At 37.8% G+C, this 19,384-nt stretch overlaps 1 protein-coding gene across 1 annotated transcript in view; it reads left to right on the top strand.

The window, feature by feature from the left end:
* LOC136343893 (kinesin-like protein CG14535) overlaps window positions 1-19,384 on the top strand; it is a 130,410-nt gene that overhangs the window by 33,752 nt on the left and 77,274 nt on the right. The window contains exon 4 of the mRNA XM_066290887.1: window positions 989-1,572. Coding sequence (XP_066146984.1) covers window positions 989-1,572 — 584 coding nt within the window. The remainder of the gene's footprint in view (window positions 1-988; window positions 1,573-19,384) is intronic.

Consider the following 19,384-nt stretch of genomic DNA (forward strand, 5'->3'; position numbering starts at 1 on the left):
AATTAATAAGGTGAGTCGAATTTGAAAACACGGACACAGGCACAATGTCTGTAAATAATCGGGGATTCTGCCCTATTTAGTTAGAATCCATCATTGTATGTGGTTTTAATATTGTTTCCTGGTTAGTGCTTATGAAATTTCGAATTTCTCAATCCACGTCAATAAATCAGGTTGCACAAGCAAGACTGATCAAAATAAGCCACGAAATTTATTTCACGAAAGAAGTCTGTATGTATAAGGCATAACCAAAGATGAAGCAATATCGAAGAACTCGAAACTTTATTAGGTCGGGCTTATTCATATGGTCATAGAATTAGGAATGAAGGAGAAGAGGAATTCAGAGTGTTTCACACGTTTTAGATATTCACCACTCATAGACTCTTTAATCAACTCTTAATTTTTGTTTTTTTAATAATTTTTCCTATCTTCTGAAGACGTTGACAAATCTATCACCGACACATTACAGAGCAGTAAAATATGACCGTTATTATCAGGATTTAATAAAGAGAACAGCCAGTAATGAACTGAAGGATTCGTATCAAGATTTTGCACTACAGAATCGACCACCAGAATTGAGAGTTACGCAAATTAAAGATATGGATGGCTGAACAAATGTTGAAAGAAATTTTGAAGAAGTAAAATCATTTTTTTCAAATTTCGATCATAAAATTACCAACTTCTTAATGCCTGATGAAAACATGCACAGACTGAGATCTCCTGGTGGGGGTCATGAGACGAAAAGATATTCAATTCGGTATTCTCACAGGCCCCTTTGCAGTCGCCTCAAACTGACCGAATGCGTTACAGACATAAATTTAGTTTAGTTCGGGGGTGGCCAGTTGGAGCTTAACAAAATTACGATGTCCGGGCTACAACAAATAATAAAACGCGTTTCGCAAAATCTTTCTTCAACATTTCAGCGAGACTTAAGGCAATTCCTATTAAGGCCGGCTCGTTGGAAGTTGCGACATAGTTTGTCTTGTTTTAGGTCGACTTGGAGCAGATAAAAAAGTCGGAGTTCGTGTCCCCATACGAGCGTAACATGAATGGTCATCAGGCGCACCATCTTCGGCCCTCTTCTTGCGGAAGAGTCCACGATCGAGAGTGGGAGCCCCCGACGTCGACGACGGCGGTGAATGGACGCGCGAGACACGGACTTTTATCATCAGTGCCTACCGCAACGTCCTCCGGAACAACACCGGAGTCAACTGCCGGAGTCGTGAGACGCGTGCGATCCAAGCCGGGAATCACCGCCAATTTGCGCGCCAAGACCACTAACATGCCATTGGAGAAGAGTAAAGTGACCAAGAGTAAACTGCCTCAAAGTACTGTCGCAAAATGTGCGAGGCCAAATGTCGCGAGGGCAGTTTCGAACGTGAGGACCTCGTTGGTGAACGGCCCGTCGATGAGCCATCACCAGGTGCGAGGATTGACGTATCATCAACAAAACGTCGTGTGCGATAATAGTACCCAAGTTTTCGGTGTTTACGCAGAAACTAAATATGTGTACACGGTTAACGGAATGGGAAATAATCTGGCCCAAGCTTCAGCTGCCGCAGCTTTCTTCGCCAGGTAAGTTTTAAAGAGTTTCCTTTGTTTTTCGACCCCAAGGGGTGTTGTTCGGGTTCCATCTCCCCTGAGCCGGAAATTCAATATTTGCCGAACAATTTTTTAAAAGCCCGGTATCGGCGTCGACACCCCATCTGTCAAAGTCGTCGCTAATAAGTCAACTTCGAATTGAATGCCGGGCGCCAGCAGTGCCTTTTGCCGGGTCTACATCAATTAGAAAGGGATCGGTTTACGGGGGTTGAGCCATTCGTACGCTTTAAGGGACTGATTCCCGTTTTGCATTGGCGGGAGCGATTTTCGCTCTCCCCTGACGCCGAGGTAATTTTGCCGAATTTAAAGTTGTCATGGACATTATTTTCGTCATAAAATACCCAGTGACTTCGATTCACGCACTCCCAAAACACGACGCACATCCTTTTAACTTGACAATATTTTCCCGTACTTTGAATTTCGTCACGACTGCAAAGGTTTCATTTTTATTGTTGTTTCATTTTCATCAAGTTTTTATTTTTCTCCTCAGCAACATCCTCTTATTTTTCACTACCCGATGCACTTTTCTCCCTCAATCTCCCCTACTGCAAGGGTGTATCTGTACTTTAATGTTTCCCTGTATACTTTTGCCTTCTCTCAATTTTCCTTCTCAGACAGTGGAAAAAATTTGAACCCATTCAATTATTATTATGCCTGCATCGGTTGCCATATTCGGAGATATCGGTATCGACAGATGTATCGGAAAAGGCAAAATGTAGCCATATCGGTCTATCGCTACTTTGAGATAGTTTCCTTTAATGTGAATGAGTAATGTGGTGACAGCTTCACTAGCGTCATTATCCCTTGATTATTGGGCGACTCATTCATCGTCAGACACTTCAACGCTTTTTCAAACGATGGAGTAAGTCATAGGATGGTCGGTCGATTTTAGCCAATGAGTGTCGCGTAGACAACCTAATGGTAACGGAACCTGGGGGGAAAACCCGATAAAGACAATGATTCGGTACGCGAAGGGAGTCACGACAAAATTGTCAAATGTAGCGATCAATACAGCATATGCGATATCGAACGGTATATCGAAGCAAATGTATCGGTAGGGATATGCGTATACCGGTCAAAATATGAATATCAATATTTCCAAACCGGTAACACTGACCAGAAACATATAATTTTTATAATGGATTATAAGCAAATGCATTTAAACGAAAAATATAACCCTCCCAATTTCTTAATGATCATTTCATTAATTTCAGTTAATTAAGCAGTTAATTAATTTCAGACGAAAACCTAAACCCGCAAATTAAATACAATAACCATCATATCAATGTCCGGTCATTCAAGGTCTTTTATATGCAAGCGTCATCCCTTTTTGACCCTTTTCGTCATTTTAATGCATTAGCCACCTATTATTACATGTGATTAGGACTCATAAGCCCCATTACAATATATCTTCATTGGTTTTGGCTTTTAAACGGGGAGTTATCGCGTTTTCACTTTAACCTTAAAGTTTGGCAAAATTCCTCTTGACCATGTGTGTTAAAATAAATACATAAATAAGTTCGTTTATTCATAGCAAAATATGCCCGTCTTACGTTTATACCGTGTGCAACCGTTAAATCCGCTAACTGGATATTAGCGTCATGGTAAATATAGGGGAGTTTATTGGTAAAACTCCCTTTAGGGATGCTGATTTGCATTTTTGACATCGAACCGAAAATGATATAATTGATTATAACGACTATGTGGAATTGTAATGAATGGGGTTTTAGGTAAACTAAAAACGCCTAAATATGGTAACGGTTATCGGGAAAGCGGGATTTTAGAGATAATATTGGACTGGGGGTTCATCAATAATCGCTTAACTTCAAAATCCAATACACGGCTTTTATTTAATTTCGCTTTATGGTGTATTCTTCAGCCCCCGTAAGGTAAGCACAAAGTGTTATTTCCGCAAGAGGGGTTACACTAATATTCAGTCAAATTGCGGTTGTCGAGTAAGTCGGTTTTAATTGATATTACGGATTAATAGCTGCCAGCCTGAATGCAAAGTCGGTTCAGGTATGTTTGGGTTGGTAATATATGTCTGCTGTCAAAACAGTGGCGAATCCCCTTAAGACAAACGAACAAAAATTTTTGGCATTTTAAGGATCCTCTTTTATTACCATAAAAAGTATTACTGTTATTGCTCGGGTGCCGCCCATCTCCATAAAAGCGACATTAAGCAGGTGTCATTTACCGCACATACGGCTTGTGGTCATGTAACTTTAACTAAATTGAAAAATTTTTATATCTGCAATACTATCACTGAATATAAATCATTTCGGGACAAAAAAGTGCAACAATTTTTATGGGTACTTATTCGCTTTGGGCCGTAAAACTTGCGTAGTTACGTGCTAATGGGGCGTAGGAGGCTGAACATAAAAAATATTACAACTTATAAGCGCCTCGGTTTATTGGTTCGATTCCGATGCCTTTTTTAGGGCTAATTTCGATTTTACGATCGCATTAGCGAACGGTCGAGATGTTGTAAATGCCCTGTATAAAAGCGTTTATTAACGAATAAGTTCGGAATTTACGAGGAAGTTGTAAAATCTATTGTGCATACGTAATTTTAGGGTTTGAAATGGATTTCTCATTCCCACAGAGAGCTGAATGTCAACATTGCTTTCTCCTTGTAAGAGGCCAATTCATGGATATCCAAAGTTTGTAATTTGCAGCATTGGCCATAATTATTGCAGCTTTTAAAGTTGATTGCTATTTTTGTTTAAAGCGAAGGTACAAATGGGCCATCCTGTACATACATTCGTTATTCAGCTACCTTTACTTATCAGAGAAAAGGAATGTATTATCTCTTCTTATATTCATTGGTACAAACAAATTGTGTTTCTAAGTTGGCTAAAATTATTTGCAACTATTTATTTATTCGGGTTTTTTAGAGCATTTTTCTTCTGAGTTCTTGTATTCAATTCGACTGTTATTTAGCGAATTTTCCGCCATGGCTCGAAGCAAAACGTATAGTGGTGACATTAGAACCGGAGTGATTAATTTTTATAAGAATGGCCTAAGGCAAGTCGAAATAGCCAGAAATTTACAACTGCATAAATCGACAATGTCGAGAATCGTCAAGCAATTCGTTCGTGCTGGTAGTGCAATACCACTAAAAAACCTTGGTAGACCAAGGAAGTCGTCTTCCAAGCGATTGGATCGAAAGATTTTAAATGTTGCGAAAAGGAGTCCTTTCCTATCTTGAACGAAAATACTGAGTGAAATCGACCAAATAGGACCACCTGGCCTTGCAAGTCGCACAATAAGGCGAAAACTTTGTGAAAATGGCTAAAAACGAGTATGGACTGCCAAAAAGACTTTACTCAAATCGCGTACACCGGACACCAAACGATTGAAAAGAGTCGTACTTAGTGACAAAGTTTAATTTATTTAGAAATAATGGTATGGTTCACGTAAGGCGACCTAAAGGTCAGATATTGCATCCAAAATACAATTGTCCCACTGTGAAACATGGCGGAGAATCTGTAGTGGGGTGGGGGTGCTTTTCGTCATTTAGTATGGGTCCTTTGCTCAAAATTGAAGGAAGGATGGACAAGTTTATATCCAGAGACATTTTGAGAAACGTTTTGGAACCCCGTACACACGAGCTCATGCCGCTTAAATTCACCTTTCACCACGATAACGATGCAAAGAATGCTTCGAAATTCGTCGAGGAATGGTTAGAACAGCAAAAAATATCTGTTATGAAGTGGCCGTTCCAAAGTCCCGATCTCAATCCAATTGAGAACTTATGGGAAATCTTGGATTAGAAAATTCTGGACCGAAAAGTTGAAAATGCCACGGAACTATTCGAATTACTATGAAAAGCTGGATCACAAACGGATTCAGCTTTAATTGAGAAATTAATTAATTCTGTGCCAAATAGAATGGCAGATGTAGTGAGGGCTAAAGGACACTACATTAAATATTTAAAAAAACTGTTTTATTTTTCATTGTTATAGTTAATTATTTAAGTAAAACAATTTGGTTGCAATCGTGTTGGCCACCATATAAACGCAATTTGTTTATACCAGGGAATATAAGAAGAGATAATATATTCCTTTTCTCTGATAAGTAAAGATAGTTTAATAAAGAACGTATGTATATGGTGGCACACATGTCCCGTCGATTTAATCAAATATATATACAGTCACTCAAGAAGTATCCGTACTGCCGGAAAAAAATTCTGTAAACCGTAACTTTTGACTGATTTTGTTCAAATTTTGTATAATGAAAATTCAAACCGAAACTCAATTTGCGTAATTGAGCAACTTTTGAAAATTTAACTTTTAGAGTGCTTTCCAGCGTTAAAAAAAAATCCGTTTTGAAAACTTCTTGTGCTGTGGAAATTTTTCAATGTGGTTTTAACATTCTTGCAGAGAGGATTTTTCGTCGTATATCCTGAAAATTTGATCAAAATCGAACAACAAATAAGGGAGTTGTAGCCTTTCAAAAACGCCAAAGTGTGACGATTTTCGCGCAAAATGACGAAACTTTGTTATTTTTGACGACTTTAAAAAGCTGCAACTGCACTCTAAAAGTTAAATTTTCAAAAGTTGCTCAATTACACAAGTTGAATTTCGGTTTGAATTTTCATTATACAAAATTTGAACAAAATCAGTCAAAAGTTACGGTTTACAGATTTTTTTTCCTGCTGTACGGACACTTTTTTGAGTGACTGTATATCCATTTTCAAAGTTGCAATAATTATGGCCAATACTGTATTTTTCATCGCAAATTCATCGATACACTTTAGAGATTTCACCACACGAGTAAAAAGTGACTTTTTGACATTTTATCCAAATGATACATCGAAGGATCTGCTTAATCAGCAATATAAGGGATTGTTGGCTGTGAAGACAGTAATATACAGAGCGTTTAAATGAGCATAAGTTGTACTGAGATTAAAGTGTTCTCTTAAAGGTTCAGGGTGTAATACCGTTGAAAAGACAGTGAATTTTCCTCTAACAACATATAGAAGTTTCGCTATCGTTTTTCTTTGACCGGCTACACTTTTTCAACCATGGAATCACAAAGTTTTCGACCAGATTTTATTTTACAAATTATGCCTCGGCAAATAGAAGGAAACAATCATAAGACAATAAACCGCTTTCTCGTTTCGTTTCCCATCTCGGCAATTATTATAGAGTACGTTAATGTTCCATCTGAGATATATCTCAGAAATACGCATTGAAACATCCGTTTTCTCACAATTTCGGTCATTGGAAAAGAACGTCTCTGCGTGAGACGTATATCAAGCTATGTTAATCTGATTCATATACCGTTGCGGGGGAGTTTTCACTAGTTGACATAGTACTCCGGTAATCATGCACAGTTGAAGACTTTGAGTCTCAACAAAAACAAACAAACTGTGCAAGAACTCTCTGCTATAAAATGACATATAATTAGGTTACCGGAGACATATAATTTATACGTGTAATCTGTCTGTGGTAAAATATGGGGCTGATCAGCGCTAACTGCATTAAAGCGGCAATAAAAGGCAAACCGGGAAGGGAAGTTCGAGACTTCATGTAGATATAATAATGGTGGTGTTGTATTGACCAAAGGGCATTAACGGCAGTTTAAAATTTATGGTTTATATAAGTATTTCAAGTTGGATAATGGGCATAGAAACTATACCGTTTGGAGAGTACGTATAACAGCTTGAAATTCTTGGCTATTGCCCCTTTCAGACCTAATGAAATGTTAAACAGGGATGTTTTAAGCATTTGCATAAGAATGAAGGAGGGTAACACCAGTTAAAAGCTTTATTCACGACTCAAATCCCAAATTCAATATTAGGTGTCAACCGAGTATAATGTCACCAACTTTATACTCTGGGAGATACATACGGTAGTGTCGATTGCAAAGTTCAATTTTTAAGCGTTTGAAGTTAAATCTGCAGTTAACAGCTCCTAGTCTATACACCAGTAATTCAAGTATCGGCCCAAGAGACAAATATTTTACAGGCGGTTGGTGAGTACGTAACGAAAGACGAAAGGGTGGAGCAGCTACAAAACGGGGAGAATACAAGAGATACAACGGCAATTCTATACATTTAAATTAGGTTTTATGCTGGGGACATCGGGTTAATTAAGCATTTCGAGATTCCAGCAAAAGAATCGTCGGTTTCGATGGTGCTAGAGCAGATTGTTTCTTGAATAATTTGTTAGATGATTTTGCAAGAAGCGCCTGAAACTGCACAGTTTTATGTCCTCCACATATGGTCCTGTAAAAGCGTAATTTCAGGGTTGATCTTAACTAAAATGAAGTCTTTTAACGGAAGCATTAAAAGCCGGAACGATCGAAATTAAGGAGGTCTTTTTGTTTTAATGGGGTGAAACAAAGTTAGTTTTCCGTGCAGAGTATACAAACATTTTGTGAGTCCTAAATTTTCAGAGTAGATATGATAAGCCTTATAAAAACAGTCTAGTTTCGGTGCAAGGTTGCCACATGTCTCTGAAAAAGTCCCGGTGCCTTGTATTTTTCTCGTTCTACAGGGCGGTCCAATTTGTAACACTCTCATATCGGGTCGGGCAGGGCTATACCTAATAAAAATTTTAAATTTCATATCCAGCTGGTTTGAAAAATGTTTCATTAGCCAGATGTAGAGTACTAAAATTTCAGATGTTGTTACCTTCTTTTAATAGCTCGTACAGTTTTTGAAAACGAATCAAAACTAAAAATTTGACTGTGTCTCTCTCTGTCGCTATCTCTACGCTTTGCATGAAACACTTACACCGACCCATGTTGATATAACTTTTTTATATTATATTTAAGCATGGAACCTAATCATGAATTTAGAGCATTAAAAATTGGACCTCCTGTATTTTCGTCTACATATACACATTTTGATTGGCAACACTGTGCTTGCCTTTTAAGCGATCGCCAGGGAATTGCAACTTTTATTTCACTTAACCGAACTTGCATCTCGGTTTAATTACGGTTACCAAGATAGGGATATTAGTGTGCACCACTTAAAGAAGACACCGTGTATAGCTTAAAATTACCTCATTTTAATCGTATTTCTGTGATCATCTCTGAAGCGATTGAAGGATTCAAGTCAAAGCAAGAGGCTACATTTTCCCGATTTTTCATCCTTTGTACTATCGCCTTGACTCAAATATTTAAAGAAAATCTTATGGCGAACACAATCTGGCATCTCTGGATGGCAAAATCCATACTTGCACGCGACCAGAAACCCGTAAGGCGATTTGTCAAATTTTCTTTCACATTGTTGGCGTCTACCTCTACTTTAAATAATGACCGACTTCATTGGCCCTCCAGATAATTAAATAACTCTGGATATGGCAGTTTTTCACGGACACCCAACGTGTTTGATTAATACTGCCCATTTCCAGCCGCATGAATAAAACATGGTCGATAACAAGTCAAGGAAAAAGGGTCTTTTCTGGACGCTACGTGTTTGGCTAATCCATTAAGATCCATTCGAATAAATACCATTACAAATCCAAAATATTAATACGCTCACGTGCCATCAATCATGGCCGAATGCAAGCCCCCCAGGGGCAGGTGCACGTGCACCTTATCACTGAGATAATTCTAATGCCCCGGCGCTAATTTTAATGCCTTGGGGCACACAACGTTATGGGGTGACAAATCGTGGCATGCTCGGACAGGGGGGCTCTTATCGCTATTCCATCGCGAATAACATTTAGGCATACCAAAGAGGGGGGACAGAAAAGCTTTAGCATGGATTGGCATTTAAACAATAATGCTTCAACTGAGAGGAAAAGAACAAAGGCAGGGGACATGGGGACGAACAATAGAGACACATCTCATATCTGTGAAATTTTAAGCACGAACTGAAGACTTGTCAATGTTTGACGATATTAATGACATCCAACTTGGCGAAAGACAACACGTAAGGGTGTATGTTTTCTCCAGTTATATTAACCAGTGATCGACATCTGAATGTCCGGAAACCCATATTTAGTCATTTTAGTTCAGCCTCAAATATACAAATAACTGCTTTTTTTCAATTTCACTACTCCTACTTCTACTAACCCATTTTTGTTTCGTGTTTCTCGAAAATTAGCTTTTACGTGCCTTTTTCTTTTTATTCGAATCTTTCTGGCTCCTTCACTATTAGCCCACTCTTTTGCGATCACCATCCTCTTAAACCTTAAAACGAAAAAACGTCGAAAATTGTAACCCAATAACCCTTGACCCCTCGGCTTGACCCAAAACCACAACAATCATTAGCCCAGACCTGCAAGCTCCAAACACGAAATGACATCCTGACCAACGGGACAATGAGCCTAAAGTGACCAAACGGGCGCGTTTTTGCGGTGTACACATTATCTGTGAGAATCTAATCCGAGATAGCCCCCGGGGGCAGACCTCGGCGTTAAACGAATGCATTTCTTGCAGTACTGACTTCTTCGGACAAAGAGTAATCAGGGTCAGGGGTCGACCGCCCGCAGGTCGGATCGAAAACACGATTCTGCGGCTCCTCAGCCCGAGAAACATCTTGTATAAATAATGGCCTGATAAATGGCCGTTTGCGATCCAGTTGATGGCCGCCAGAACGGCCATTAATCTCGCAATTATATCAGAAGGAGATTCTTTGTATCGGGAGGAAAAAATGGATAAACTCGTTCACCAGATGTGGCAGAAGTACCTTCCCAAGTTAGCAATAAATCTTCTTTTTTATAACATAATTTTTTTTTCATCTTAGGAAAGGTTCAGTTTGAATCTAATTTTTCCATTTGTATCTGCAAATTCCATCACCTTTAATGATGATAGCTGACGTTTCTATGGGCAATTGAAGTTCACTAAACTTTCCGAACATCTCGAATCCAAATAAACTAATAATGGAATAGTTATGTTCATAGGAATATTTTGGCACACCCAACCGTGGAAACTATAGTTGCAGATCGGTTAAAATGTTTTCAATGATGTATGCGGGGATAAACCCCCGAGGGGAGAACTAGTTTCCACTCTAGGTATGGTTGTAATATTTAGAGATTCGATAAAAAGCATAATTAAATGATTCAAAATCAATAATATTACTTTGCATTAAGATTCTACATCTAGTAAAGCCCATTTTTAGCATTTTTGAGTTCAGTTTTCTTGCCTCGGAAGCAGATTCCAAAATATCGAATGACGTCAATATTACGCATATTTACAGTAAAAGATAATTGTTAAAATTTTGCAGTAAAACTAAATACTTAAAATAAATAGGTATTGCGTCAACCGAGTTTTTATATCTAATAAATTGTCTTTCTCTCTATTCGTCTTATATTCTCATTTTAAATGTGCATGTATTTGATGCTCACTAGAGAACTTACTTGTGGATTTTGATATTCAAAACAAGTATTCGCCTTTTTTCTGTATAGTATGATGTTTACCGAGTTTCGAGGTCATTCGAATATTAAATCCTCTCTTTTGAATGTCAGGAAAAGGCTTCCTGGAGAGACTTTAGCTATAATGCATTTCTAAAACAACATTTCAATATGCATTTATTCTTCTTGAATGAATACATATTGAACATTACGAAAATTGCTCCTTCTGGCTCTATAGGGTTTTACAATTGCTTCTGTAATTTGTGAACATTTATTTATGTACTGCAGTAAAAAAATTTCGTATTTTTCAAATTGCATTAACTCAATAGTTCGCGCATATAGGACAATGAAACGCTTGATACACTGGATTAAAAAAAAATCAAGTTTATTCATAATTCCTTTGAATGAGAAGAGCCATAGATTTCCTACACCTTAACAAGAACAGTGAGATTTTTCATAAGTTTCGGATATGGGAGAAGTTCCAGGAAAAATTTCTTTCATCATCGTAAAGAACATGGAATTTTCTACTAAGTAAAATCGCTCTGAGGAAAACTGGCCGGTAGGAAATTGTCTCTTTTCCGTTTTGCTACCGTGTTCGTACGAATTCATTAAACTTTTAAAAACACGAAAACTTCTGATTATAAGAGCGTCACAGTTTCGATCAAATAATGAAATAACACCGAGGGAAAATCTGTCTCGTGTGCGACACCGCAAGTCTCTATCTTAGACGCATACACAAAATACACAAAATTGACAATTGTCGCCCTTAGGCCCGGATATAGGTTTAAAGTCCAACGGAACTTTAAGTTCCAAACTTGATACCATGTTAAATTTAATCTACTGCTGTGGAATCCCGGTGTCACCCTTGTCCCCATCCTGCTATTCCTGACAGTCCAGAGGGCCCTCTGCCTCTGCTTTTAAGAGACATGTGAGGCCGTAAAGAGAATCTATTCCTGCTTCGCAGGAGCTTTCAGCGATTTGCTAGAGATGTCGTTCAGCGTGTGAATCGATCGTTTCCTGCTTACCGGGTAAAGCTTCGACTAAGGAGAATCTTTGTTAGTTGCCGCAGGTTCGGCCGCAAGTTGAAACACCTGAAGCTAAACCAATCATGCGTAGTTAAATATTCTATTGAACGGTTCCAAAGAACTGTTTAAAAAATAGCAAAATCTATTCGTTCTGAATGTTGAATAGATTTTTCCCTATTTGAAAGCTTCACTCAAGATAGACCGTTTTAACGTTTTAATAAAGGTTGTTAAAGCGAATCCATGATTACTGTCATCGTTTCAGCCCCACTTAATGTTCACTGACATCGAAATGGGCTTTAACAATCTAACCACCACAGAGCCCGATTAATATTTGAAATTCATATTATCGGTGATTAATTGATATACGTCAATGCAGACGAATGGAAATAATAATAGGTTTCCATGATCGGATGCTCAGTGAATTTTTCTCCTCCGGTCCGACGAGGGATTGTCTTGATTGCATGCATTACGTATAAGAGGGAATAAAAGAAAGATCCCACTTGTAGATTCGTCGCATTTCTCCATATTAAAATTGACTTTCCTTTACTAGGCACAAAGGAAACAGACTTACTGATAAGATAGCAGGAGCGTATTGAAGCTGGCATGCTGCTGCATGGCAAAATATTATCGGTGCTTTTGACCCTCCTGCTTTGGCATGCAAATTTCTCTTTGCTTTCGTCTGCTCCCAGAATTCTGCTCCTGATAGACTCCTGAGCACTTCTACGACTCACCTGACGTCAAAGTATCCGAAAGTTTATCGTGGACCAAAAATAAGTTAGCAAGATCCACTAGCATCACGCATCTCATTTGTATTCGTATGGCACGTTTCATTTGACATACGTCCTTTTTCCTCCTCGTCTCTTTCCTGTTGTGTTTCGGGGTGTCTCTCAGGATTTCTGTCTTAATAACGCAACTTCTGTTCACGTGTAGTGCGGTTTTTCCAGGGAGTTTTCCAGACGTCTCACATAAAACACGCAAATATCGTTTACAGAAAAAACGAAATTAGTTCAATATGTTAAATCTCTCTTTCGGTTGAGTATGACACAGCTCCAGCGCTCGAACTTGGATGATTTGAGTGTATAGGGCGGTGAGCAATTGGCTAAACCTCGCTAAAACTCCTTACTTTCTTGGAATGGAAGTAGTAGCAAATGTGCCGTAAATCAAATGATTAATAGTGTTTAATTTGTAGAACAACATGTCGCAGAATCTAAATGTGTATCTCCATCAGGAGTTTTATTTTTGGTAGTTCAGGGTAAGGCAAGAGGAAATGTGAAACTTTCTCCCCCTTTCGTTAATAACTGAACTTCGCAAGTTTCCTTCCGATAAAATAAAGTTTCCTTCTATTCTGTATGAGTAGGTGTTGGGTAGCTTTTTGTATTTTAGAGCCTAACATAAGATTAATATATTAGATATACAGGGTTGGCGCTTACAATTCGACAAATCCGCGACGCGTGTTTTATTAGAGCTGGAAAAAACTTTATGTGGAAAAGCTGAAGTTTCTTGAGATGGCGATGGATTCGTCGCCAAAACGTTAGCAATGGCGCTCCTCCGAGTCTTCAGCAAAAGATAAATGTCACTCTTAGGTAGCGCTCCCTGAGGTTAATGTGCAATTTCACCCATCCAAAAACCTCCAGTAGTGCGTGAGGTGTTATTCTCTAAAAGTGAAAGAAACTGCTTAGCATTTGAGTCCAATACTCGTTCTCCCATAGTTGACACCTCGCTGACGTCATGAACGCCACAGAACCCCAACACTAAGCCTTTCAGCGTCATACTTAGTCATTGGCACCCCGTATAACACCAAAGCTTGTTAAAGCTGACACATTAAACGGTACAAAGCGGCGGCATTCTTTTCTGCGTGGCGCGCGTTTTAAAACGGTCCATCCATCTTGTCCAACGCGCCATAAGTCACCGAAACCAAACACATCAGTTTTGTATTTGGAGTAAATTAAAGAATGCCAGCTCTGGATGGCCAAAAGCCCGTCCAAACGGCTAAAATTAGCGAAATCTAAATGGCGCACACAAATGGGTGCAGCAAATTGGGCTGCGTGATGTACGAGTGGTAAAACGCAGTAAAGCCCCCCGTACGCTGTAAAACAAGGAAAATGTTAAAATTTTTCCTTTCCGAAAGCAGTGCATTTCTAATTGCTTCGGCCCTTGTGCCAATAAGTCCTAATGATCCGGGCCGCCTTACGAAGAATCCCGGAAGGGTTGAACCCCTTTGTCCCTAAGTGAAGTAATGAAATTCTCGGGGATAATGAGAGAGCACTCCTAGTGTTCTTGAGCACAAATTTCATCGCCCACTTTGACATATTTCGGTTTATTGTTTGCCAGATTTAGGAATTCTTTCTTGCGGACGAGGACGTTGGATTTGGGGGTTAATCCAGAAGTAATTTCGACGGATGTTATAACCTGTAAGTTATGAAAATATGTGTTCGGAAACTGAGAGCTTTTATTGAGGACCATTTACATCCCTTCTCCTTAGATTTATTTAAGAATTTCCTTCACAGGGTATCAGGGAATACAACGCACAGGCGATATTTTGGAAGGCGATTGCTCAGGTCGGAATGAGAAAGATAAGTTCTTATGAATATACAGGGTGCCCGTTTCTGCAGCTTAATCATGGGGATCTCGGTTATCATTAGAGATACAAAGTCGGTTAAATTGGAACAAAGTTGCGCCCTAGGGAGGATAAAATATGCCCCTGAAAAACGTTGAAATTTTTAAAATTCAATTCAATTTAAATTCAAATCAATATCAATTAAACTATATCTAGGGATATCCAAGAAGTACGTCAACAAATAATAACTGCTGTAACAATGAAAGTAAAACGTCGTGATATTTTAAGAGCAGATAACAATTTAAAGAGGTGCATCATTGTGCGTTTAAATGAAAATGGTGGATCATTGGAACATCCCTTATAGTAGTTACGTTTAGTCGATCAAATTATGTTCTGTACACTTGCAATCAACACCAAAAATATAGGGACGGACGTTAAACATTTGCAGAATAAGGTATTTCTCGATAAAAATTTGTTAAATAAACATAGCTTTTTTATAATAATGCCTTGAATCAAGAACGATAAAGACTTGTAGTTAAAGTTTTCAAATATTTATCAACAAAAATTTGCAATCAACAAATAATAAGCAAAATGGTAACGTTTCATTGATTCAAAAAAAATTGGGACAATTCCGTGACATTCTTAAAATTATTCATAATGCTCTCGATATCAACAATTTTATTTTACTAAATAAAAACTTGTTTCATCTTGTTCGTGCTATGCTAAGTAATGCTATTTAGTTTTCAAATTAATTATAAATGGGGTGCGAAAAAAATAGAAGTTCAGATTTAAGACAATTAGTGATTTACCTTTATGAAAAAGGCTATTCCTATGTAAAATTGCTTCCATATTAAAATTTAGTAAAAGTACAGTGGGAAATATTATTTTACGATATAATAACGAAGACAGACTGGGATTTATTTCACAGGCTGCCCGTCCAAAACTTTTGAATCAGAGGAATCAACGCGTTATTATGCGAAAAGTTGAAGAATATCTAAAAATTAGTGCTCCAAAACTCCAAATTTTATTAGACCAATTTACACAGAAAAACGTATCTTTTCAAACAACATGCCGATGCGTCGATTCTCATGGTTATCATGGTAGAATAGCACGAAAAAAACCATGGCTGAACGAAAAGAATAAGAAAATTTATTTTTCCAATGCCAAAGCGATTAAAAAGTGTTATTGAGCAAAAAGTTGGTCAAACGAAATATTAAAAATATATGTGTTTGTCATAGAAGTAGAAGAGGTGAATCGTCCCGATATTTTTGGATTTTGGAGATATTACCATTTTGAATATTTGTTCATTGTATATTTTTGTTGTTAAATATTTCGAAACTCCTACTGCAAGTTTTTATTGTTGGTGATTTAATATGATATTTAAAAAAATATTTGTTTATTTACCACGTTTTTAAAGGAGAAATATCTGATTTTGTAAATGTTCACCCTCCGTCCCAATATTTTTGGTATGGACTGTATGTAGGTAGAAATCGAAATTGTTCTTTTATCTTCACATTTAGGTACGAAGAATAATAAAATTCCAACATATCGTGTTTCTCTTCATTAGAAGAAGACATTTTTGCGCAATTTAGACAAAACACTTTAATGAGGTGCTGACATCTAGTTTCAATTTTGAAAATTCTTGCCAAAATCCTGTTTCCGCCATCTTGACTCCATAGCACACTATGCAAACTCGTTTTTTCGCATTTTCCTCTTTAATTTTAATCTGAATCTTATGCTGTTGCTCATCAGTTAAATCTGAAAAAAAAGCTTAATCCAGAAATGAAGAAAAAATCAATATGGCGGCCACAAGCAATAACAAAGTTTGTAGTCGTAATTTTAGAACAAAGAGTATTTTGAAAATTTTGGTGACATTTTTAAATTCCTCTTGAAAAAGTGTCCTAACGATGTATTGGGTAAAAACGTCCAACTCTTTGCGTTTTCGCTAAAAAACGCGAAAACGAAAAACCAAATTATCAGTTTTTTCGAAAAATTTCAGCAACCTTTGAAAAATTTCAAGGTTTTTCAGCGGCACCTTTTTACCTTCTCCAAGACGGGACTTTGCCCCAACTTAACCGACTTCGTAATTCTCATAACAACCAAGATCCCCATGGTTAAGCCGCGGAACCCTGTAGATTCGGAAAACATTGCCTCCCGAGGGAGCTAGAGGCCTTTTGAAGGCGCTCATCAGTGTTTGTCCCGCGATTTTCTCTGAATAGCGCCGTTCTAATCAAACCTAACATCGTTAAAATCGCACATGATGCTAATGGAGTAATCGATGGAGATGTACAGTTATCGTTCCGGATCTGGAAGATCTCTCTCGTCTTCCGCCGTTTCTTCGCGAATCAACTAGACGTGTAGATGGATCGAGCATCAAGTGCCAATCTGTCGTTTTCCTCGATTGGAGAACTCTTGAATTATTAATGGGAAAATATCTAAAAATATGCACGTCGTCGATGGCAGAGCGAAAATGAACTGAAATATTAATTTGACGAAGCATTTGCAATTCTGACAACGAAACGCCATTAGCCCATTGAATAATGAATGTCGTACCTGAAGTCGGGAGTGCGGTGTTATGCAACCGGTCGCGACTTTTCAGCCTTGTTTGACACTTCCTGATGGCCACCAGAGAGTTTCGTCCTCAATATTCCCCGGAATAATTACGATTTGGGAGCGTCCAAATTTGAAGCCTCAACGCTCTCTTTGAACGTTACATTAAACCAAAAGCGAAAAGCGAAATAAATTTTAATTAAAAAAATTAAATGCGGCCTCATCGCGGAACGGTCGGGTTTTCATTATCACTCCACAACACCGCGCACAAATTGGCAGAAAAACTTAGAACTGAAGTCGAAATAATTGCGGAAGGAGCGAAATAAAGCACAGAGGCCCTGTAATGAAAGGGCTCGACGTTTTGGGTGTTTAAATTAAAATGCAGATTTCGGCTCGACGAAATGAAGCCGGGCATAGTGTGGAAAGTGATTAAAGAAAATTGCCTGTTTTGTCAAGGCGGTGGTCTTGATTTTGCTTTATGTCGTCTGCACGGAGTACTTCGCGCGGGACAAACCGTCTACATTAAGCCTGATAATATTTGGGCAAAGGCGAAAAATAATGAAGCCACAAGAATATATGCCCGATGGGGTTTTATTAAATTTACGTCGGTAATCCTTAAGATATGATGCCCTCGTCTTTTCTAGTTCTACCGGATATTCGCATATTCACCAAGAGATATGGCCGATTTTGCCACGTTCTTTTGAATAATCTTCCAAAATTTCGTGTTCGGGAGGTAAATTCGAAGGAGCGAATTTATGCATTTGGCTCCACGGTATAGATACACAGCTGGCCAGATATAAGCAGCCGCACAATAAATTAGCCATGAATTACTCCATGTGCATATTATATATGCCGCGGTGTAAAATAAAATCCAAGGGTGTGTCCAAAACAAGGATGCTCATAAATTGCTAAAAGATCCATATTTCTTACGTAAATAACTATTCTCGTTGTTCTTTTAAATAGAAACGTAGTTCGCAGTAAACCATTTAAAGTGGTATAAACATACTTTCATACAACGAGAAACTTACTTTCTTAGAAAGCACTCAATGAAATGAATTAAACAATTAGTTAATTACACCCATAACAAGAAAGGAGCCTCCTAGAGTTTTCCATTTGAGAATTACACCTTTTTTCAAAAGTTTTTTGTGCTCCATTGATTTCCCTAGTAACTGCTACCTCCCTACATAATCAATGAAGGATTAACTCATATTTGGAACAATTGGTAGGAACACCTTCATGTTAATGTAGTCTAATTATACAGGGTGATTCCAAAGTTGCAGTTATCGTTTGACCAGCAAATAGGGCTTCACAAGGTAAGACTTTTCTCCTTCGAAGTTTTTTCTAAATGCCCAGATCGACGGAGATGCGGGGTGTCAAGATTCCACATAAAAAATTAAACTTTATTAATAACTGCCAAGCCATTTAAGATAACCAATCAAAATTTTGTAGGTGTCAGTAACTACGCGGAAGAAACGCTCTCCGATAAATAAAAATGTTCTTGGGGTTTATCAGTGGCGCGCGAATAGAAAAAGTTGTTTGATATTTTTGAAAGAAAACGGTACGCCACTGATTTTTCTAAAAATAAAAATGATTATTGAATTCCTTGTTCAATCTTAAAAAAAAAACTCTATTATTTTTTGGTACGGCGCACCGTTTTTGAGTAAAACAATCAAAACCGTTTTAATGCGCTTCTAAAATTAAATGCTCTTTTAATTTAAAATTTGAAAAAGCAAAATTCAAATGCGATGTGACTATCACTAACACCCACAAAACTTTGTTTAATTATCTCAAGTTTTCTGGCAATTATTAATAAAGTTTAATTTTTTTATATAAACACTTGACACCCTGTATCTCCGTTGATATTGACATTTCGAAATAGCGCCAAAAGAAAAAAATCTTATTTTTTGAAACCATATCCGCTGGTCAAATTTTGGAATTGTCTATCTGTAGGTTCACGATGGCGCGGCTCATGTGCAGTAAAGAAAAAACGATTATTACAGCATTTTTTCCAACTTTTGCTGCGATGTTTGCCAAAAATAAAACTTCCAGATTATTCAGCTCTAGTTGAACTTAATTTTGTTGAAGTGCTTTAAGGCGAAAGATCTAGATTAATTCTGGGACATTTTCATATCTTAAGCAAAATTTCGGTTTTCCCAATGGGAATTATAAAGGGAAGTGAAAAGACTCGATCTTTTAAACTCTTTTTTTTATGGTAATCTTAAAAAAACATTTCTTCGAAAAAAGTCGTTTCTCGTCCTTAATTTAGGTTCGAGTATAAGAAAAATACCCTCTGTATTATTATTTTTAGCGTTTTTCGTTAAGGAGTTTCGACTGCGTGA

This window comes from Euwallacea fornicatus, chromosome 16 (assembly GCF_040115645.1).
Source record: "Euwallacea fornicatus isolate EFF26 chromosome 16, ASM4011564v1, whole genome shotgun sequence".
NCBI classification, from domain to species: domain Eukaryota; kingdom Metazoa; phylum Arthropoda; class Insecta; order Coleoptera; family Curculionidae; genus Euwallacea; species Euwallacea fornicatus.